The sequence below is a fragment of the Corvus moneduloides genome, chromosome 2, assembly GCF_009650955.1.
Source record: "Corvus moneduloides isolate bCorMon1 chromosome 2, bCorMon1.pri, whole genome shotgun sequence".
In the NCBI taxonomy this organism is placed as follows: Eukaryota; Metazoa; Chordata; class Aves; order Passeriformes; family Corvidae; genus Corvus; species Corvus moneduloides.
The window spans coordinates 58,721,985-58,745,984 of NC_045477.1; the positions used below are offsets into that span (position 1 = coordinate 58,721,985).

A 24,000-nucleotide genomic window follows, 5' to 3' on the forward strand; every position below is an offset into this window, starting at 1 on the left:
TCAAAGCCAGCAAGCAGTTGCTTTAAGTTACATAATTTCTGAATTCTAGAAACTGTTTAAAGAAGAACTTGTATGTTCTTAATTGTTTCCATCAGTGCAGCTTTATTGCCATGACTTAATTGTAAATAACAATAGAGAAGAAGAACTGAGAATCTAAGTACTGTCTGTGCTTGTACTTCCTGAATACAAGTCTGCAGGGACCGATAGATGCTCAAAAGCCATCTGGATATGCTCCTGGGCACCTGGCTTGAGGTACCCCTTCTTAAGTGAGGGGGTTGGACAAGGGCACTTCCAGGGGTGCCTTTCAACCTCAGCCTCTCTGTGATTCCATGAGAGAGAGGAACTCAATGTTGTGCTGAATGTGCCTTGTCCGTGTGCCACTGTCTCCTGAGAATTCGGAGATAGCCAAATGTTCTGTGATCGTAGAAACACCATGAATTGCAAATATTGAGCACCATGAAAGCCACTTCATTCCTTGCTAACCATTGGATGCTGTTTTAAGTTTGCTACTTTTCCTTGCTTTCCTAATTATGTGGGTTTTTCCCGAATGTTTGTTACTCTACCGGTTGGACGTGTTACTTTCCTACAGTGTCAATTGCATGAGCTTGGTAAAATAGAAAGGCTGTTAGAACAGGTGTTTTTAATAGGAAGAGTGAAGTCTGCAGCTGTTAGGTGTTAAATGATGATTGAAAATTAAAGAGGAGGAAGGAAGGATATATTCTGTTCCTCCTGAGGAGTAGGAGTCTTAATTTTGCAGTGATGCTGGGAAGGTGCAGTGGCTTATTTCCCACTATTGTTACTATGGCTATGCAGTAGAGAGATACCAAGACTTTAAAATCTCACAAATGTTAAAAGGAGAGGGTTTTTTTGGATGTAGACTATGACTACAGTCTTGACATAATTGCAGTTTCTGGGTGCACTGGGATCATGGTTATCCTGTAGTGCAGGCTGGGCGCTGGTTTCTTTTGCATCTCTTCTGGCTTCAGAATTGATTCATATTTTCCAAAGCTCAAATTTTGTAACCTTCAGAACTGAATGTTACCCTGCCCTTTGAATGCAATGAACCGAGGTGGATTGGATTTAGGAAGGGTTTTGTGTGCCTTACCTCTTGACATTTACGGAACAGTGTCTGCTTCTTGGAAGAGTTTCTCAAAGCATATACTTGGGATATGTTTTGGTGAAGATTTTTTAGCTTTGGTGTGAGGCTTTTCTTGACCTTCAGAGAATTCTGAGTAGCTGGTTGCTCGATATGTAGAGCATTTGCCCATCCATATGGGATGCTAACATTGGAGTTGATTTGATTTGGAATAGGTATTTGAACTCCATTCTCCTGGATAAGTGCTTTGCAGCTTTTTATTTATGCGCAAAAGCATTTCTTCCTTTTTAGTGTAGAAGGAAGACAAATGTCTGAGTGCTTTGCTTTGTCACAAAATTGGGTTCTTGTCTCTTGGCCAGCCTTGCTTTATAAATGTCATTCGGAGTACAACAGAGCTTAGCAAATGCTTGCTGTGGGGAAAAGCCTAGGTAAAAATCTCTTAAATAGAAATTAAAAAGTAATTTGAAGATGTTTTCTGCCAATCAAGTTGCTCTTACTTACTGAAGAGAACATAGCAGAGGTTTCTCTGTCTTTCACTTGCTGAAAGACCATGGGAGTATTATGTCAGATAAACACAATATATTCTTGTATTAAGTGGGTCCTGTTTCACTGCTTTGAGATTCAATTCACTTAGCTTAAGGCAAAAAGTAAAATAAAATGCATTGCTACTTTTGTACTCTTGAGGCATATGTAATGCAAATATAATGCTTTAGCTTCAGGCTAAAACTTGTAGCAATCAAGTGGTAGAGCTCCCTGTCCATCTCAATCCTGTAAGCCAAGTTTGCAGGTCTAGACATAATTCCAGCATGTTTCTGAGCACAGGCAGATAATCTGTATGTGTTCCTTCTTCGAGTTTGGGTTAATCAATAATGGCAGGTCTTGTTGCCTTATAGGAGGGGAATGTGTGTGTGGGGGGGAGAGGTGTTGGGTTTTTTGTTTGGAGGGGATTGGATTAAAACAGTAGGCAAAATTTCCTTGGAAAGCTGGGGGAAAGGTGCTTCATGAACTTTGTGAACAGTGTATTTTGTTCTTGACAAAACACACACGCACAAAATGGTACCAGAAGCTGTAGCTCAAGAGAAAGCCTAGTGGTAGCTTGGGGGTCAAATAGAGGCTCTGAAAAAAACCTGTGACAAAGGGAATTTCCTTTGGAACTGTACAGGGTGAGTGGAATATGTAGCAGCACTAATAATGAGTTGGCTGGAGGAAGAGAACTGCCTGCAAGGACCGAGTGAATGATGTTTTAATTGTATTCAAACTGCATGAGGGTTTTTATCTGAAGCCTTTTGGTCATCTGTAGATAGTACTGTCTGGAAGAGCGAGGCAGTTTCACCTCAGTGCTCTGATTTGTACTGATGCAAATACCGGAACAGGACAGCAAGAGGGAACAGCAGCTTTCCCATTTAATACCATAGGTGGAATTGCTCTTTGCTCCTGCTCTTGGGGAAGATGCCTGTTGCAGGTTAAGGCTGCCTCTCTCATCTTTGCTTGTGAAAGACCAGTTTGTAGATGTGTGTTTGTAAAAGGCCAGCTGAGCCTCTTGGAAGCAGAAGATGCTGCTCCTGGTTCAGTGTCTCTTTTGCCCTTTCTGAGCAGATATTCTGTCCACCCAGACATGTGAATCAGCAATCAGTTCATTGCCAACTGTAGTTTTATGCTTCACTACCTTTTTTTTTTTTTTTCCCCCTGCACTGCATGGAATAAGTGATTAGTCTGTTCTTCACTGAAACTTTCTTGGAATTTTTTTGTGCTGCAGTAGGGGTGAAGTGTTACATGGGAGGTAGAAGCCAGATCACCCCCCCCTTCCATGACTCCCAGCTTCTTTTGCTTTCTCAGTGTAGATACAAGTGGAGGGTGATTCCTGTATGAAAAAGGACAAAGGGTTCATGTGTTATAAGTGGGGTCAAAGGGAACTGTATATTGAGGAAAAAAGACGACTCCTGCTTTCCCATCACTAGCTTTCAATCTTTTTAATCATATGGGATTGCTTCCTGTTTTCCATCTCTTTTTCACCAGCCTGAATTTATCCCTTTTTTCTTCTCTAATCTGCTCTGCTGTTCTAATCCTCCTAGAAAAATCACATGGGTAATTAAGTTTTAAGGATAGTGGAACTGCAGTGCTGTGACAAACATCTACCCACCTGTGGTGGGGAATTGATGACAAGCTCATTCCTCTTTCTCTCCTCCTTCCCTAAACTTTGGCCAAAGGAAGGCTTTCAGCTGGTTTCTGCTAGCACAGGGTCAGATTCAAGGAGCACCCCGCTACAGACTTCCCCAAATGCTGACGTGTTGTAACCTCTTTAGTGAGCCAAGGTATTGCATTTGTGGTGGCAGTGAGAAACTTCAACACTGGGAGTAAACGCTGTACAGTAGTGAAAGGATGACTGTGGATGATTAGAGCTGGAGTCTGAGCCACAGCTGCAGGGATTATCACAACATCTTTTCACACTGTTGGCTTTTTGGTTTTATTGTCGTTCCTGTGTTGCCTCAGAACTTTTCCTTCGAGATCAGATGTTACACTGAAGTAAGATTTTTTTTCCAACCTTGCTGCAGCACAAGATCTTTACTTTTCTCTATTTGAATCGGATATGTAGGTAAATAGGAATTTGCTTGCTTAAAGCTTGAGCTGGAGAAGGCATTTTGTTGCCTACCTTTTGGAAATAAATAAACATTATGGTCACTGGGGCTTTCGTGACATGGCATGTACAGATGTGTTCTTGAGATGCACATGCCATATGTGGCAGCTATAGATCCATGAGCAGGATGCTTTTTTTACTTACATGCTTTGTGATTGCCTGCAGAAAGCAAGTGATTACAAGCTTTTGTTAAGGAAGAATTAAGTTTGTTAAGTATTTGTAGACATGGAAATCACTTACAAGAAAGTTGTTTCTGTGTTTTCAGAAGGAGGCTGTTTGTTTGTTTGATTGAGGACAAAGGGAGAAGCAGATGACAGGTTGCCTGAAGATGCAAAAGAGAGCAACAGTCTAGTTCAGACATGTACAGTCACATTTCTCTCTTTTAGCCTCCAGTGTTTCACTTGCTATTGCCCTTCTTTTCCTTTTCAGACAGTTCTTGAACGAGTATGTAAAAGAATTGTTACACCTTCTACATTGAAAAAAGCACAGAAAGCAACTGGGGTTTTTTAATGTGTTTAATCTGCAGTAAAAAAAAAAAGGAAAACTGACTTTTCTAAGCATACGATAGACGTATTTCTAAAACAACATAATGATCAAGGTCATTTTCGGTTTAAAAAGCAGAAACTCAAATTTAACAGGCCTTGAAATCCCACTTTAAGAAGTTTATAATTTAAATATTTCAAAGCAAGTCTGTCCTTCAGATTAAGGGAAGGTGAAGCTTATATTAAAAAGCTACAATAGAACAAAATACTGAATTCTATTCTCATCTTATTCTCATTTAACACTTTGCTTTTTAGATATGCAGTTTAGCATTCCACATGAGGTTGTCTTTATTTTCTTTAAGCCACGATTATGTCAAATTAATTCCTCTTTTCTGTGTGTCACGTAGTGTTAATAACATTACTGGGCTTGCAACATCTCAAGAGCTGTTTAGTCACAAAAATGAATGCTCCAGAAAGCAAACTTTTAAGAAAAATTGAACCATTTTTTTAATAAAGACCATGTAGGTGGCTCCATAAACTTGGCGGTAGGGTTCAAGATGCATGGTATGGATAAAGGCAGTGTAATACCTCTATCTTTGTTTTTCAAAGCTAGAAATACTAAGTCATTCCACCTCTGAGTGTTTCTGCTTAGTACCTTCCTTAGAGATTTAATATGTAATGGCATCAATCCCAATAATTGCAGAGTTTGCCTAAGCAAAAAGGATGAGGTGAGAAGGGAGAGAGGGGGGGAAAAAAAAAAGCTTTTTTTTTCCTTCCCCTCTGGTAAGCAGTTTCTCTTGTGGGGAAGGGATGTTAGGTTCAGCAGAGCTAAAGGAACTGGTGTGAATGGCTGCTATCCATGTGAAATAAAGAGGGGTTGTAATCTTGTGTCAAAAGTGTCTAGTTCAAGGATTTATAAATAACAGCGGCTGTTGTAGATTCTGAAGGGGCTTGAGACTCCTTGGTCTGCAACTGCATGTAAATACTTTTGCTGTAGTAGCTGGATAGCAGATACTTGTTAGACACTACAGTGGTATCATGGATACAGGATTCTTGATGCTGGGGCTTCTTTGATGTTGGAATGTGCAAAGGGTTTTGATTCTGTGGCCACGCACATTCCCTTCCACAGCCCCTTTTCCTGCTGTTTGTTTCCGATTTAGCACAATGTGCGCTTTCCTGTGTCCCCTGGAGTAGCTTTGTGGGAAAGGTATGCTGTAATTGGTTTATAACCATTCATAATGACCTGGCAACTCTGAATAGCAACGGGGAGCAACTTAACTTGTGATTTATTTAAGTAACCTACATGGATTAAAGGCACTCCCAAGTGTACAAGTTGAGCTAGTTGCTTAACTGGACGTAAATTTTCACATATAGCTTGGAAAGAGAGGGGTTTGTTGTGAAAGACTGAATTTGGATATATGTGCAAGCTCCTGGACTGCTAAACCAATTTGTGAGCAAAGTTTAATATTGTCTTTTTCTGGGATGTCTCAGTTTTTTAATTTAGTAAGTGCTAGTATACCCTTCCTCTTGTAACTCTAATGGAACATTAACTTGAGGTTTTCATTTGTGGTTGGAATATCTAACCTTGCTTTTGGTGCAGTAAAACCCGCTCTGCTTTTGTAAGGCAGGATCGGTACTGCTGCTTTGGTGTTAGTCTTTTACCAGCTCATTGTCATTGCATTCCTGCTTGTTTTGTCGAGGCTCCAATTTTTTTTTTGTTTTTTTCTCAAGGGATTTTCTCACACAACACCCATGATACGAGCAACCCACCAGCTGCAGGGCATGATGATCCGGCAGGCGGTGCGGCAGCCCTGGTAGTTGTAAGGCCACGGCTGGTAGCCCATGAGGGGCTCGCAAATCCGCTGGCACTGGGTGTAACTTCGCCGGCACTCGATGCAGCACACGCCCAGGTGATCCAGCATGGGGTCAAAAGCCATCCCTTCACCTTCCAGCTGCTGGAACGTAAAATATTAAATGTCATCCTGGTGCTCTTATTCTCTCGGAATAACAGAATACATCCATGCTCCTGTTAACCCCACAAAGGGTAAAACTTGTAGTCTTGGGCCTGCGGAAGTTGACAAAACTCCCACTAAGTGACCCGTGCATCTCGCTTTATTATTTTTTTTCTTTTGTCTTGCTCTCTTTGGCAGAAGTGTGGAATTGGTGCAATCACCCTTGTAAAATGGAAAGAAAAACAGGCAGCTCTAACTTCATTGTTTTTATTCTACAGTCCTTGCAACAGCTTCAGCAACAGTAAGCTCCTCCCAAGCTTTAAATATTAGTGATAGAAAAGATTATCCGAGTCTTTCATGTAGGTGACAATGCCTGAAGTATATGGTGTGGTTTTTATGGTTAGTTTTAGGTTTTGTATTTTAATGCTTTTAAAGCATTTTTAGGAAACTATTCCCCTGGTCCCCTGCAGTTTTCTGAGGATTTTGCTCTTGTCTCTCAGTCTGGTTCCTTCCCTCCCAACCTGCCACACTCAGGTGCATTGTGGACAATAAGAATTCTGCCTGTTCTGCAGCTGACTGTAAGGAGCTAAATGGAGCAAAATACGCATAAAATACCTAGAACCCTTTACCCTCCAAAATTCCTTTCCTCCTTTCTGGGGGGAAAAAAGGTAACCTGGATATTCTGCTTTTGGAAACTTGGTTGTTCTTTGCACATTGGTGTTATTTCAAGAAAAGCAGCAGTAATGTGCAAGTGCTGAAGTACCAGTCAGCTCTTCAGCTGAGCATTTTTCATTCAGAAAAGTAGCAGTACAACAAAAAAAGTGATGCAGAAAGGTGCCATCTCTTGTCTGGGCTTGTATGGGACACTATCGACAGCTGGGTGTTGTTAGGGTCCCCAGCAACTCCTTCCCAGTCCTGAGAGCCGGGAAGAGATGTTTTCTTGGTCAGGATTCATCATCCTTGAATTCACATACCTGCTCCACGAACATCACCTGAGCTCATCATCCAGGCTCCACTTAGAGTGAGTAAAGAGAAACAGCTCTAGGGGGGATTCATTTCATCCTTCAGGAGAGACCTCCAGCATAATTAATGGTCCTTCTCAGTCCAGTGACTCGGTCTCTAGGAAAGCCTGGGACAGGCATCGGGGCAGTAGCTGTTGGTGAAGGCGCATCCTGCCCTGCGGGCTGAGGGAAGTCTGATGGCTGCATCTGTCTGGCTGCTCTCCATTTGGCCCGGCTGCCCTCTGGCTGGAAGGGCGGACCTGTGGCCATTGTTCTGCCACTGCCCTCCAGAGGCAGGGCAGCTCAGACCTCATGGACACGGTCATGTTAGTGGCTGTGAGGAGAAGCTACATTCCAGTGCCACTGCTGTTTTACTGACCTCGTGAGAGAGTCGATTTAGATCCCCTTTATTTGGAGTGATTAATTTAAGTTTAATTAAGGGATGTCAACTCGGCAGAATGCTGTCACAGTATAATGATCTCCTGCTGTTGCATAAATGTCAAGTCAAAGCTGGGACTTACTTCCAAAGCAGGAGGCATTTATCTTGTGACAGTGTTGTATTAAAATGACTTACTCCTGCTGCACCAAATGGTGGGTGTAAATTGTCTGGCGCTGGTGCAGCAGACTGGAAGGTGCCTTCTGCACAGCCAGCTTTCCTGCAGTGTGGCAGAGGTGTTGGGACACAGCAGGGTGGCTCCTCTGCTCTTTCTGGGGGCTGCTGCTTCTTGAAGGGTGAGAACAAGTTTTACGACAGTCATCCTCCACCCACTGCTGCTGTCTCAAAACAGATTCTTCCCTGTCAGTTGTTTGCTACTCTAGGTTTGCTTACCCTCGTAGAGAAGAGGCTGAGAAAGAAATTTATTTGGCTGGACCTTAATCTCTTTGCACCCAGACACTTCTGCTGTGTTCGCCTGTAGCAGTCACGTCTGGTACTAATTTCTGTTTGAGAGCAAAGCATGTTTCTAGCTACTGGACTCTCTTCACATGGTAAATGATGGGGCTCAGCTGTCTGAGCAAGACCAGCTTTAGTTTGTTTTTAGAAGGTGCTACCCTTGTCAGATCTCCAGTGCTGTTTCCATATGGACCTAGAAACCTCAAAAAGCAACTTGGCATCAACTTGTGTTAACCTTGTGACCTCAAGCACTTGTGCTTGTTTCAGACTGAAATCTAATGAAAACTGGGAGGACAGGGGGAAGACGTTTTTGAGCTTCTTAGGTGTTTTACCAGTCTGTTATTTCCTAGAAAAGCTGAACAAGCAAAGATTGTGCAGATTTAAAAAAAACAAGAAAAGATGCAATGCACCCCACATTACCAGCGTTACCTGTCCAACACAGTCCCGGGCTCTGAAAGATGACAGTGCAAATACTTACATTGTATGGGTTGTCTGGATTAAGTGTTTGATCGGTCTCTTGTCCCATTGGCCTGGTTTCATTAGACTGGTGACCAAGCTCTTGAGTCAGCTGCACAGTGTGTGACCTGGGGTTTACTTCAGAAGCAGCTTCCAAGTCTTCCTCATCAAAGTTTGATTCTGATTGGCGCTTGTTTCTCTTAATTTCTCTCCTCTGGTTATCTGAAGAAATAATCACCAGAGGACAAACCTACCTTGAGTGTGTCCTTGTAGTTCCCTAATATTTCAGTGATCTCTTTAAATATTAAAAAAAGGAGAGGGTGGAGGGCAGAGAGAAAGCTGAAATTGTGCCTTGGCAAACTTGATGAGCATCCCCATTGGAGCTGCTTGCCTTCCTATGTTGTGTCTGCAGCCAATACCAGTCCAAAGCAATGTGATTTGCCTTTCCCTCCCTCCTTCCTCTCCTTGAGGCAAAATGTGTGTGAGGAGATTTGGGGGGTTTTTGACCCAGCCTGTAGTCACTGATACTAACTCAGCAGCAGTTGCCAGCACTAGCAAGACCAGCTGTGCACATCTCACTTCCTTAAAATTATTTTATGGCAGGATGGTACCCTCCTCTCAAGGACATCTGGTTCTGGACAGCTTTGATACTGCTCTTTTGTTGCCCAGTGGGATATGTAAGATCATGAGGAAAGTGGAAAATACTGGTAGCTTGAATCCACAGGTGCTCTAAAATGTGGTAAATTTTTTTTCACATGTGTTGTCCCACCCAAGTGTTCTGCTATTAACTGGACCAAAGAGGAATAAATATTTTCTGAGCCTTCTCCTAGGCCTGGAAGACACCTGGAAGAGTTGCCATCTCCCTGGTGACTCCTGAACACCTTTGCTAAGCTTGCCCATGGGCCTCAACTTCAGAGCTGGGATTGCCCCCAGGATCTCATAAACCATCCACTAGCTGCCTGGCTTAAAGTATCTTCCTTCCACTTCACTGAATTCCTCTGGGGAAGCAGGGTAGAAAACAGGACAGGCTATGGTCCCCAGTTCCTGGCCAGTGTTCCTGCGACCTGGTGTCAGCTGCCTACACATTTGGGGGCAAGTTTAAGCTGTTGTCCTTCTGTAGAAGGAGGCCGACCTCTCTGGAAATGTTTCATCTCCTAGCAAGTCACCCACTTGGGCTACACAAATTGTCTGAGTAAATACAGGTATGGAAAATGTCATGGGGATAAACTCTTAAACCCACAATCCTGGCAGAAGCCCAGGAAGCCATGGGCAAGGGAGGAAAGGAGTCTGGTTTCCCAGATGTGCTAGTTTTGATAGCAAACCTGATGTAGGGGAAGGCATTTCGATGAAGGGAAGTATAACATACTTTTCAAATAAAAGAAATGTTACCTTTGGGATATGTTGGTCTCAGCCAGAAGATTGGAAGATCCCTGCAAAGCTCTAAAATTTTGGGGCTTAGGAAGCTGTTATGCTTGATAGGTTCATCTGCAGCCACCCAGATAAGGGAGTTTTTGTCAAATCTCACAGGCATGACTTCATCTTCCTGCAAATAGAAGAGCATAAATCCTTTGCTGCTCAGTGAGCAGTCATGTGCCTGCTCGCTGCTAATTCTTGAGCACCAAACTGTAATTATCTGCTGCAACTAATACCGAGCATCCTTCTATGTCATGAATATGAACAGATTGTGCTGAGCCAAAGCCTGGGGAAAGGCTGTCATCACTGAAACAAAGGGCAAAGCCACTGTCAGCTTTGCTGGGGCTATGATTTCACCCATCTCACCCTGGAAGGCTTCTACGCCATGCAAGAGGGCTGGGTGTCAAAGATCTTTCAGCCCAAAGCATCAGAATTTCAGGTGGTAGAAACCGAAGATCTACCACCTTCAGCAAAGCAGCAATGAAATACCAGCAAAACTCAAGCCCCTCATCTTTCCTTACGCCCTGTTCTCATTTGATGTACTCCCACTATCTAACTGTATTTACAATGTGTGTAAGGGGGGTGAGGGGTGGAATCTTGTTCAAAAGTTTTAGAGAGGATTATAGCTTGAGAACTGCTCCAGCTCCCAGTTCTAAGTCAATGTGATCGGCCTGATTAAAGGTCTTGTTTGGTAAAAGCAATTCAATTGACCAAAAGCTTGAAGTGGAAGTTAAAGGAGCCTGCCTTTTTGAAGTGTACCCTGCAGGTTTTTGGTTCATATCTTCAAAGTAATGTAGGAAAATGCCAGTGATTGATTCTTTAAAGTTGTTAGTTCAAAGTATTATTTTACATAAAATGTGTAAGTATTTTATAGCAACGGTGAAATATTAAAAGAAAACTAACTTTTGAATCATGAAAACAAGCATGATTTCAAAGTTAAAATTCTAAATTGCTTTCATAAAAGTCATCAAAACTTGTTATATAACTGACTAGATCAATTTATTCCCTTGAGTTGTTGTTTCTTTAGCGTGTTTATTGATTTCTTTTGTAGGTCTCAAGTCATTTAAGTTTGCTATCCAATCTGTCTACTGCTCTTTATTTATATTCTCCCACTTAAGCTTTTATCAACATCAGAAATATCTGAATCTAATTTTCAGAAATAAAAATATCCTTTGTTTCTGTTTGAAATGATCCTGACTTGTGAGCAACCAGAACCTGGGTATCTATAAAAGCTCATTTTACTCAACAATTTTTGTAGGTAGTGTTGTTATGATGCCCATTGTAGGAAAACAGCATATGCATACTTTCCCTTAAATACTTCCATATCAGAGAGAGGACTTGGCCTAGAAAAATAAATACCACTTTGCCATTCCTGTAGTACATCTGGCCTGGAAAGTTGAGTGACAGGAAAAAGTTAATGTCTTAGTGGTAGCATGAAGTCGGCTGCTTTGCACATGCAATTCATTGCATCAGTCACGTAGGTGATTGATCTTCGGAGAAGATGCACAAAAAACAGGACAAGGAAATAGTTTTACTTTCACCAGGTAGAAGATTAGAAATAACTTTTTGATTACTTTAGTGATGCCATGATGATTTTTTGCCTTTTCTTTTATACTCCTTTTATAGCTTTTGCATTCTTAGTGGTTTTTTGCCTACATTCTTGGACTTGTTTGTCAAGCTAGGAGACTAAACATTTTAGAAGCTTCATAGGTAGGGATCAGAAGGCCCCAGACCCCAAGGTCCTCTCCAGAACACATTCTGTAAATTAAGATAGAACCATCCAGGGGAGGGTTCCTTGGGGAGGGAGGCTCATTTGAGCCTCTCATTGGGGAATCTTTGATAGATATGCTAATTAGTAAGACCTATAATGTTATACCTGATCTTTTGAGGGTGTGCATTTCGGCACATTCCACCTGGATGTGGTGCATCTAAGGATCCTTAAAATAAATATAGAGGTAAAATCCCTTTTTCCCTTCTAACCCTGTTTGATTCTTGATTTTAAGACCAGGAAAAGGCTATCATTAGGAAAATGTCCTCAGGTCTGTGACTTTGTTCTTAAAAAACATGAAAAATTTGAACTTCAAGCAATAGTGCTCATGAGGTCAAGGCCAGCTGCCTTTAAAATAAGGCACGGCAGGAAAGATGGAGCTCTCTCTCTGGAATTCGTGCAAGTTCTCTTTCCCATCATGGGGGAAATCCTGCCATCTTCAGGAGGCTTTGTAACATTTGTCAGCCTTGCTGACTCTATTTGGAGAGACCTTTTCCCCCTTCATTTTAAAGCAGATGTTCAGCAGTCACAACACCACTGCAGGGAGGTCCAGCCTTAACAGCGCCTCTCTCCCAGCTAATTGTATCTGGCTTTTATTCTCCCAGGAGTGGAGCAAACCCAAGGAAAGGGGCTGTGGATCTCCTGTGCTCTCCTGCCAGTGGCTGAGCCCCCAGCAGTGTCCAGGCTCAGCAGGACTCAAGTCACTGGAGCCACTCCTGTGTGAGCAATGGATTTGGGAGTCTGAGCTCTGGGAAACTCAGCCTTTGAGCACATAAAGCAATCGGATTTTTGTGCAAATGTGAGGAGGGTTGGCGGTATCTGGGTGAGAACTGCAGCTTCTGTGCTGGTTGTGATGCAAATTCTATGAAATTTAGTTAACATGTTGTAAAATTAAGTTTTATGCTAAGAAGGCAAAGTCATATTTTTTTTAAAAAAGTTATTATTTCTTCTGAGTTATCTGAATTTTTGCCATGTTTTCCACAATTCCCTTTTACTGACTAGAGTGATGGAGTCCATGCTTTTGCTCAAGAGAATTGATAGAAATCTCCTGGGATCTACCACGGTCCTTCTTTGCATTGACTAAAGCAGCTGCTTCTTCCACGCTTTCCCTTCCAGCCTTGTGCACAGCCTGGTCTCAGGCAGGTGCTCTTGTCACAGAGGTCTCCTGTGGATCTGGTAGAAATTGGTCTGTGGCTTCCCCACTCACTAATCTGCTGCCTCTCATGAGGTCCCTGGACACAGTGACATGTCTGACACCAACCTTGCTTTGCTTATCTTTCAGGGACTCCTTGCACCCAGTCAATGAATGCTCAGCTATCCTACCCTACATTCAAACAACCCTACCATGAGCCAGAGTGTCTTTCAAATGCCCTTTTTATTTGTACTTAAATACCTCTTTAAGGCTCTCTCTATACAAAGATTAGTTAAAAAAAAATAAACTCCCCCTTACCAGCTCAGATGAGAGGCTCGCTTTAGCCATAGCATCAACTTCAGGGATGTGAGCTTTTGGCTGAGCTTTGATGTAACACTTTTCTCCTTCAGCAAAACGGATCCCAGTTATGCCCTGCAAAAGCAGAAGGCAGGGGGTTGTGCACAGCCCTCCAGCTCCTCACCACCCCCTAGAAAGTGCCTCAGCTCTGCTAAAATTGCCACTGAATTTTCAGTCTGAAGGTTAATCTTATTTAAAACCAGAAGCAATAAAATGCTCTCCCCTCATCATTTTAGCTTCACAATTTTGGTCAAATGGGTCTAGAAGTTTTTGCTTGATTTCTTAAAGTGGGGGGGTGTTTTATGTAAGTGCTTCCATGCAGGCTGTAGGCTACTTGGAGTAGCTCTGTTAAGGAATTAGTTGACATGATTTGAACTGTAACTTAGCACCTAACGTAGGCAGTCCTGAGATTGTGTTAGCTGGTGGCACGGCACCCTTGTGACACAGTTTTACAAAAATGCGGGGGCAGCTTCGTTCAGTTTGTGCAAAGAGTGACTGTGACAGCAATGGGAAGTTTGTGATGGGCAATTTGGTGCAGAAATCTGTGTGTGGGACTTTGTCTGGCCTACCAGGGTGAAAAGCAATTGCATAAACCATGGATGCTTAGTTTTAATCAAGAGAAGGAGCATGTCTCCTGCAAGTCCTGGGATGCCCCTTCCAGCGCTGTGCCAGAACCTCGGGCATCCACATTTTGCCACAGGAACCTTGTCTGTAGTTCCTATGTTTCTACTGTAGGTTTTTGGGTACCCATAAAAGAGCTCTCTTCTACATTATAAATTTAGATACCTCATTGTAAATGGCAAAACTTCTGTGTTTTTCATGTGGTTGCACAAGCTCCAGTGAACCACCTAAACGCAATTACCTAGGGCCCTTTGAGGTGTGCTGGTTTTCTGCCTGGCCTCTAGCTGCCAGGAGAAGGCACACATGACCCCTCTTATCTGCCCTGAAGGGGCATCATGGATGCCTTCATGTGCAGTTTTGGGTGCCACAATGTAAGAAAGACATTAACTGTTAGAGAGTGTCCTGAGGAGGGCAACAAGGACGGTGAAGAGTCTGGAGGGGAAGCGGTATGAGGAGCAGCTGAGGTCACTGGGTCTGATCAGCCTGGAGGAGATTGAGGGGAGACCTCATTGCAGTTACAACTTCCTCATGAGAGGAAAGAGGAGGGGCAGTCACTGATCTCCTCTCTGTGGTGACCAGTGACAGGACCTGAGGGAATGGCCTGAAGTTGTGTCAGGGGAGGTTTAGGTTGGATATCAGGAAAAGCTTCTTCACCCAGAGGGTGGTTGGGCACTGGAACAGGCTCTCCAGGGAAGTGGTCACAGCACCAGCCTGACAGAGACCAAGAGGCATTTCCACAATGGCTCTCAGGCACCTCTTGGGGATGGTGTTGTGCAGGGCCAGGAGTTGGACTCGATACTTGTGGGTCTCTTTGAACTCGCACCACTGAGATGGATGGTACTGGGGCACTTGAGCCATGTCCTGTGTGTCTGCAGGTCCTGTGTAGCCAGACACACCCCCATCAAAGCAAAATGACTACCTGTAAAGCAGTGAGAGAGGGGATGGCTATGCAAGGATGGGTGCACTAGGACATAAGGCTTTGTGGTGTGCCAAGTGTGCTAGGAATACCCTTATATTGCCAAATCCAAGCCTTCTCTGACCATGCAGTCATTCCAGCAGTGCCAGTCAATCCAAAACGACTAATATGAATACCAGTCTGTTGGAAGCACATCTGTTCAATTGCTTTCTCCTTTGTGTGCATTCTTGGCTGAAAACCCAAGTGGCCTTATCCCTTTGCTCTCACTGGGCTTATCCCTGGCCCTCTGTAATTTCAAGCAGGCACCGTCCCTGGGAGGTCCCTTTAGCTGGTTGGTGTTAGGAGCTGATTTCTGACCTGGTTGTGACAGGCAGTACCTCACCAGCAACACATGTGGAGGCAAAATGAGTTCAGCACCTCTCTGGTGGACTGGTGCTTTTGTGCAAATGTGAAATGGCAAAGGCAAATGAGAAGAGCTCGCTGTAGATGGTCTTACTCAGCTGCTAATAATGTTGCTATGGTGATGCTAATGAGTGTTTCATAAAGGCAGAACCACAGCTGTTGGGAAAGTTGGGGTCCAGAGTCTCCTGGCATGGATTTATTTGTTCTTGCTGAGAAGCCAAGGAGCTGAATTTCCTTGCCTTTCTAGATCCAGCAAGGGGAAGGTGGCTGCTCCAGAAGCAGAGATGCTTCCTAGCAGCAGCATCTTTATTTTAGGTGCTGCTTTGACTTACAGAGGGCTTAACTCTGAAGTCGAATGTTTTGCACCTGAGAACATTTAACTGCAGGGTCTGGGCCCTGTAAATGGGTTTCTGCAACATCACATAGACGTGCCTTTAGTAGCACAGGGGTGGTACAGCTCAGAGAACCACTCTATCTGAGCTGCTGAGCTCTGCTGAGGGTTGGCAGCTGTAAGTCCAGGCTCCGTGCCGAGCAGCCACGAGTTGCTGGGGTGCCCAAGTGTGTTTGCTGTCAGCCCAAGTGGCCCAGCACCTTGTGTTTGGTGCACGGATGCATAAACTGTGCTAAATGCCTCCTTCCTCTGCCATGCGGATGAACCCAGGCCAAGCCATGGAGAGCAGCTCCCATCCTTGACCTCAGGGCACAGGAAGCTCCCCAGGTCAAGCACTGTATGGGGATCTCTCCTTGGTGTCTCCCTGGCTTATTGTGTTGACCCTATGCTCCTCAAACAGGGATGTTCAGAGGAGGTGTTTTTTCCAGTTCAAACCACATGAAATCATGTGAGGGTTTTGTTGCAGCCTGACAGAATGTTTTTCTAGTAAGACCCCAAGGTCACATGTCATAGTTCTGCTCAGTGGTTTGAAAATGCAAAGTGCTTACATGGAGCTAAAACCGATGCAGCCTAATTCACACCACTTCCCAGAGTGGTACCTGCCATGATCTCTCTCCTAAAAGCACTTAGATTTTTGTTTTGGAGGAAACTGCCTGTCTCCCTGTGAAAGCAAGCCAGGAGAACAAAAATGTTTGAGTGGATGGTTGGAGGCTGGAACCTGAGACTGACTGGAACAGAGTAGTCAAGGCAGAGCAAAGTGTCCTTAAGAGTCCAGCGCTGGAGCGTGTTACATGAACGACAAGGGTGGCACTACTTACGATCTGAAAATCATGGACTTCAACAACCTCTTCACTCCCACTTCCTGTTTTGAATGTCTCTAAGTTGTTTCCAGCATCTATTTCCATTGATCCATCTTGTACTTTTCCATTAATGCTCATAGTATAGTGAATGTTGTACACCTGGAATCAATAAAAGAGTGGTAGTACATGCCAGTAATTACTTACTGCCTTCCTCCTACATCAGGCAATGGGTCAATCTGACTCTCATATCCCTATTTAGCTCCTGAATTTTGCTTCTGCAGGTGTTTGATAACCCTCCAACAACCAACACTGCACTACTTCACTGTTGGGGCAGGCTGGCCACGGGGCAGCCAGCCCTGAGAGGTTGTTCAGTCTCCATCCTTGGAAGTTTTCAAGGCCTCACTGGATAAAGCCCTGAGCAACCATCTCTGACCTCGCAGCTGTCCCTGCTCTGAGCATCAGGTAGGACTAGAGACCTCCTGAGGACCCCCTTCCAGGGAGTGCTTATAGTTTTACTTCATAAACAGTGTGGGGTGAGTCCACACCCATGTTCACTCTGACCTAAAAAACGTCTTCTAGGACATTTTAGGAATTGCTTGTTATGCTGGGATGATTCCCAAAGGACAGCAGGCGTGAATGTCCTACTCTGAAGAAGGCCAACCCCTATTTATCTCTTGGGATGTTCTGCTGATGCACAGGAAAACAGGTTCCTCTTGAATACGAACATACTTCCCAGCTTGTAATGGATGTGAACTTTGTTTAAATTGGATGTGAAGTTGTATACTCTCGTATTTTCCTTGTCAGCATATTTGCCCTTATCCTATTTTCAATGAGGAAAGCTACAGCATGGTTTGTATTTGCTGGAGGACCACAATCTGTGGAGGGGTTTTGTGATTCTCTTGTGCAGCTCTGATAAAAGTGCTGTGCAAGCAGTTTATTTTAGGTCTTAAAAAAGCCTTTACAGCATTTTAATAAAAAATTTACACTGACAGCTAGAGACAAATTTCTTCTTCTCTCACCTTCGCTCAGGAAAGTCTAAGGTGCTGAAGATTTATGGTTACTCAGCTAAACAGAGCCGCTCCTGTATTCTCTGCTTTCGAGGACTCCTGTTGAACATGGTCCAACATGGTCCATAAAACCAGACCAGTGTATGTGGTCTCCCCTGGTAGGGGCTGAGCTAGAGCTGAGACTTGGATACCCTTGTCAGTTAGGGAAGAATTTAAAGCTATAAAATAAAACCAAGAATTTAAAAATCGCCTTAGTGTTTAAATGAATGACTCTGAATATAATTTTTGCAGCTGCTTTCTAGGCATTTGCAAGTCAAGTGCAGCTTTCTGAGTTTGAAGGCAGCTTAGAAAAACAACGCTCAGCTTTCCCAGTGTCTTCACCTAGCGATCAACTTCGAAGCTTAATGAAAACTGTGAATGTGACGTATCTTGTATGGCTAAATTTAGATGATAGGAGCATTAAAAAAGGGAAACATTGTCCTGTACTCCACAAATGCACCTACCTGCTCAGAGCTGAAAGCACTGTCCCCTGCCTATGGCACCATTTGCATTCCTCTCCCTTTTCAAAAGCCTAGAGAAGCACATGGTTCTTGCAGCACGTCTTGGAGGTCAGCAATGTGTCCTCTCTTTTTGCTGTAAAACCTTGTACTTTTCTTTCTGATTATCTGAATTATCCCTACATATAAGCTGAGATACATGAAGTCACATGGGTGTATCTTACAGGGGCACCTTTGCTCTGGCTGCTGGAATTCACACAAGGCTCTCCTTGATGAAGGCTGGCATGTGGCTGGAGGCAGTACAGAACTTCTTCCAAAGTAAATTCAAGGGTACTAATTTAATTTATGGAGAAAGTTACATTCATGTGTGTACCATCATGTTTCAAAGATGTTTTAAACATAAATTCTATATAAACAGAAAGAAAAGTTAATCTGTAAACATGTTCTAATGCTCTGAAGTTTGGTTCTTTAACTGCTCACCAACTTCTCAGTTTCATTCTTTGCATAAAGTGTTTTTCACATACCCCAGAAACTATAAATAATAAAACTTAACTTTTAAAATTGATCCACAGCTGCAAACCTAAGTGTATGCACAGTCATACAAAGCACCAGCGTGAACTAAAGGTGTCTGTTTATGAGTTAATTATAGCATTTTACATACTTGAGGGTCCAGGTAGAATCTGGACCAAGAATGCAGATATTGTGAAAAAAGAATTTGCACATTTCAATGCTTTTTTTGTCCTGAGAGCTGGAGTTTGCCCAGGATGTGAATCCCTGGGGACTTGTTGGGGTTTGAGTTCACTGAGGATTCGTGAGCAGAAATCAATGTAGAGTCTGTGCTCTCAAAGATGTGTTTCGTGTTTGCTAATAAATGTGCTTCCAGGAAGCTCCATCCACACAGCCACCAAAGACAGTGATTGTAGGTTTGGGTTTTTAGGTGCTTGGGATTTTTGAAAGCATGGAAAAAACCCTACAGGTCTGCTTAAAGACCTCTTCATAGGCGTCGCAAGAAGTGCTTCCAGCCCGTGCCTTTCCATACGTGCGAGAGCTCCCCGCCCGCGCGACCCCGGGTGCGGACGTGCTGCGGGGCCCGGCCCGCCGCGCTCACCTGCCGCTCCGTGGCTTTCCAGAAGTAGAAGGCGCCGATGGCCCCGGCCAGCAGCAGGAGGGCCCCGGCGATCAGCACCGCGGCCCCAGCCTTCAGCAGCCGCCCCGGCCCGGGGGGCGCGGCCGCCGCGTACGCCTGCGGAGAGCGCGGGTGGGAGCGGGCACGGACCCCGGCGGGGGCCCGGCCCGGCCGTGAAGGAGCGCAGCGTCCCGTCCTGAGCCCGGCACCCGATCCGACCTGGCCCGTTTTGTCCCCATCCCTCCCGTTACGTCGCGACCTGTCCCGAGCCCACCCGTTACCTACCGACCCGACCCGACCCGACCCGTCCCGTCCCGACCCGCTCGGTCCCGTTCCATCCCAGCTCATGCCCACACGTTTTGTCCCGATCCCACCCTGTCCCGCCCGGTGCCTGCCGGCAGCACTCACGGGGGGCAGGCACAGCTCCATATCGTCGGGCCCCGCTCGGGCGATGGGCACCTTCTCGGAGCCCTCTGCCATGGCTGCCGCGGGAGGGAGACCTGCTCGGGCTCGGTCCCGGCCCCGGCGGGGCTGCACCGCCCCGGCCCGCCCCGCTCCCAGCCCCGGCCTCGGCCCGCGGGGAGGGCAGCACCGCCCAGTCCCGGGCACAATGAGCCCCTTAAGCGGCCCAGCAGCCGGCGGAGCTCCCCGGGGCTCTGACCTCCTGCCCCGGCCCCGTCCCTTCCAACCAACCCCTGGGTCTCGTCTCCAGCTTCCGAGCAGGGGGCGGGGGTGTAGGGGACAAGCAACCCCCGCACGCGGTGGCGAAGAGGAGGGGTGCCCGGTCAGACAGACGGCCGTCATAAAAAAAACCCAGCTTTTAAAATAGAACAACGTGTTAACTGCTTTTTTATACTTGCCACAGGAATTCACAGGCGCCGGAGCTGACAAGCTGCTGGTCGGTGACTGCTCCGCAGAACACCTTTCTGACTGGCACAAGCCAGCAGCCTCCGGCTGAGCCCCGTGTCCGGGCTGGGCACAGCCTGGGAAAGGGAGCAGCGAGCCCAGGCCTGCTGCAGCCTAAGTGGGGGTAAAGTGAGGGGCTAATTTAATCTTTTCATTTAATAAGGATACCTTGTGCCTTTATACCTGAAATAGATGTATCCCCAGGATTTCTTGTTTCCCATCACTCACCATGCTCAGATGGGCTTTTTTTTTTTTTGAGTACCTGAGGTCTGGTAGGATCATAAACGTTGGGTGGAAGGAATGTTCATCTACATCTGTTTGCTCATTCTAATATTGTGCATAGCAAGCTTTTAAGGGCTACAACTGCCTATGTGTGTCTATCCATGTCTGTCCATGTCTATGTTTCCTTCAGGCCCCTTATGGATATCCTGCCTCTACATATATGCACAAGCATGTGTCTGTGTGTGCACCCTTTGATGCTGGAAAAGAAACTGTACTGGACTCCTTTGGGGCTGATGGTGTCAAACACAAATGACAGCATCCTTCGTAAGGCTGGAAACCGAGACACGAACACCAGCTGCAAAAGGAGTGTGATGGGGGGGTGTCTGAGTTGTGGCCTGCCCTGCCCTGCCCTTCTTGCTCAGTGGCCCAGCTCCAGTTATCCAGACAGGCAGCAGTGAGGGGGGATTTAATCTGGGAAGACCGTGCCATGTGGGGCCCTGTCTCACTCCAGAGCAGTGCCTACAATTACCAGCTCTGCCGTAGCAATTTTTTTCGAAGTATATGTCTCCATTTATATTTCGCTTCCCCTTTCTTCTCCATTTTGTTTGGCTGACTGGTTGTTCTGTTGTTACACACTACTGACATGTCCCCCCCATCTTAGAATTTCTGGGATCTTGATAATGGAAGCCAGCTGATGACCTTGTCCCACCATGGCTCATCCCACAAAAGGAAAGTTTGGCCCCGCTGTTGATTTCCTACACCTGCCTCTCCTCTGTGCCCCACTCCATAACAGTGAAAATTTTTGTTTTTTCATGTCTGAATCCCCTTAACTGATTTAACCAGTAGTTGAAAACCCATCATCAAGCACTGCAAAAGCAGAGAACGCTCTCCTGACCACCTTGTGTCTGCTTGCTTGAGGACTGAATCCCAGAGACATATGATTCCCATTTTCCTCCCCTTCAACCTAAATTCATCCTTTCCATCGATTACTGTCTTTAACGATCAGACCTTCAACCAAAATTTAACGGGCATAGTTGCTGCTGAAAATAAACACAATCACAGCTCATTAAATCAAAAGCAAAGCCCACTGTGCAACTTCCTAAACTAGGACATATTCCAACCCGCTCTTGAATGACATACTGTGGTAGGTTGGGGCTAATAATAAGATTATGATCCTCTTCATTAGCAAGTATTTTGTTACACCAAAAATCTCGTGAATGGATATGTCTATCTTGGCAAAATGTGAGAATCCCAGCCTTTGATCTCAAACCTTCATTTAGCATCACTGCTTTAAAAAGACAGATTTATTTTAAGGCCCCTGTGCTTGTCTCCCATGGGAAAATGTGCCAGGGAAGGAGTGCTTGCCCAGGAAGAGCTGCTGCTCACTGGGGTTCATCTTGTTTGAGCTGCTTCCCTGAGACTAAGGAGAGGAAGCTTCTGTCCCTCCCATCCTGGCATGAATCTGTGTCCGCAGCGGCTCCTTTCTTGCAAGGTGACTGGAAGGACAGAGGGAGGCCGAGCTGTTTTGTCTTGCAAAAGTGTGGCTCAGGCTGCCCTGACAAGGAAGAGCATTAGCAAAGAAACTATCAGCACAAGAATGAATAGGTGGAATTCTGCGCTGGATATTCATGGAGGGACCTTCACTCCAGTGCTGTGTGGTGAAATGCAGTATCCTCTCCGGAGCAAAAAGGATGGGGTCAGAAGGCCCCATCTGATGGGACCTGAAGGACCCTACTGATGGGGCAGCAGTGGCCCACGCAGGTTTTGGCATGGGCAGATTCGAGCAATTCCAAGCAGTGGTGCCAGCTGCAAGCTGATCCACAGGGATTGGTCCCTGAAAGGCTGGGATGTGAGTGGGGTCCTGCTCGCCTGGGGAGATGTGGGTGGGAGAACCAGTCCTTTGGGAAGAAGCTGTTCTGCCTAAACCCTAGGAGAGAAGCTGTGCAGCATTTTCTCCTCAAGTTAAGGTTCAAATTCCCCAAGTAATCCCCCAAACATATTTTTCTCATGCAGGGAACAATCTCAGATTATTTTTTTCCCAATTCAGAGCATCACTGCCTCTTCTTCTTTTGTTCCACAGACAGAGAAAGAACAACATGAAATTTCAAGGAGACAGTGAAAAAAATGCTCTTGTTACAGGGTTCACAGCTTACCACCTATGCTCATGCTTTGCCTTTTGTGTGGGCACAGAGGAGGGTGCAGGGAGTGTATCTTTTGCCATTTGATTGATTAGGTGACAAGAGGGAAAACAGGAGTTTTTAGACAGATGCAAATCTGTGCAAACAGCTCCACATTCAGCAGCTCCAGACTCTCGCTGTAGAGTGCAAAGACAAGTGCAACAGCCAGGGTTTGCAGAGTTTAGGACAAAAAAAACGTGACTTGCCTTTCACTGGCTGAACCCTTCATTTGCAATAAAGATGACGATGATAGCAGTGTCTGAGCTCAGTCTCCTCTCTAAATAACATGTGTGTGCTCAGCTGGATTAAGCCAACTTCTGAGACTGGAAATCATAATAACAGTCTTTTACAGGACAGCCTTTCTGGTCGTCTAATACTATTATCCTCTGGTCTGAAAAGCATTCCAGAGCACTTGGAGTGCTACGATGAATGTGAGGTTGTTTAGCTGATAGTACTGGCTTGTCACAAGGAAGCACATTTTCTCATTATTTTCAAGTTTGAAGAAAAAGTTTAGAAGGAGAAATAGAAATATTAAAAATGAGAAGGATTTGGTCATGCTGTGTGCCTTTATGTAAGTCTCTTGTGGTTCCTTATGCATTTCATCTTCATTTTCTAAGTGTTCCAAATAGTTGTTTGAATTACATTATGGCCTGAATGAAAATTTGTGAGGATTACTGAGACTGGGCACCTGAGTCACTGCTCTGCTTTTCCATGGCTTTACACCACCATAACACGTTGCCAATTCAGGTTCCATATACTTGATGTCTCTTCAATAATAACCAAAGTCCTTGGGGAGAAAAAGTCCTACAGAAAATGAAAATGTTGGCTTTGGTATTGTGGTGAGCTGACCTGGCTGGATGCCAGGTGCCTGCCAAAGCTCCATCACTCCTCTCCTTGGCCGGACAGGGGAGAGAAAATATAACAAAAGGCTTATGGGTCAAGATAAGGACAGGGTGAGATTAGTTTCATTTACTACAAATCAAATCAAAGTAGGATAATGAGAAGTCAAACCAAATGCTAAAAACATTTCCCCCCCCACCCCATCCTTCTTCCCAGGCTCAGCCATACTCCTGATTTTCTCTCCCTTCTCCCCTGCAGTGGCACAGGGGGACAGGGAATAGGGGCTGTGGTCAGTTCATCACATGTTGTCTTCGTTGCTGCTTCCGCCTCAGGGAAAGGACTCCTCAGACTCTGCCCCTGCTCCAGTGTGGGGTCCCTCCCACAGGAGACAGTACTCCATTAACTTCTCCAGCATGAGAACTTCCCATGGCTGCAGTTTTGCTCAAACTGCTCCAGCCTGGGTCCCTTCTATGGGGTGCAGTTCTTCAGGAACAGGCTGGGTCCCCCACGGGATCACAAGTCCTGCCAGCAAACCTGCTCCAGCTGGGCTTCTTTCTCCATGGGGGCCACAGGTGCTGCCAGGAACCTGCTCCAGTGTGGGCTTCCCACATGGTCACAGCCTCCTTTTGGCATCCATCTGCTCCTGGAGCACCTCCTCCCACTCCTTCATTGACCTTGGTGTCTGCAGGGTTGTTTCTTTCACATATTCTCACTCTTGTCTCCATTTGCTGTTTTTTCAGTTTTTCCTCCCCTTTCCTAACTCTGTTACCCCAGAGGTGCTACTGCTGTCCCTGATGGGCTCGGACAAGGCCAGCGGCACTTCTGTCTTGGAGCCAGCTGGCATCAGCTCTGTTGGACAAGCTTCTGGCAGCTTTTCACAGAAGCCACCCCCACAGCTCCTCTGCTCCTCA

At 45.3% G+C, this 24,000-nt stretch overlaps 1 protein-coding gene across 1 annotated transcript; it reads right to left on the reverse strand.

Moving 5' to 3' along the window:
- Positions 1-4,228: 4,228 nt before the first annotated feature.
- CNMD (chondromodulin) lies at positions 4,229-19,605 on the reverse strand. Its single transcript, XM_032099852.1, has 7 exons — positions 19,353-19,605; positions 18,927-19,061; positions 16,333-16,473; positions 13,146-13,259; positions 9,904-10,057; positions 8,537-8,736; positions 4,229-6,168 (listed from the first exon to the last, which is right to left on the reverse strand). Exons 1-7 carry the CDS (start codon positions 19,422-19,424, stop codon positions 5,953-5,955), a joined length of 1,032 nt encoding a protein of 343 aa, XP_031955743.1. The 5' UTR covers positions 19,425-19,605; the 3' UTR covers positions 4,229-5,952.
- Between the last annotated feature and the right edge of the window lie 4,395 nt (positions 19,606-24,000).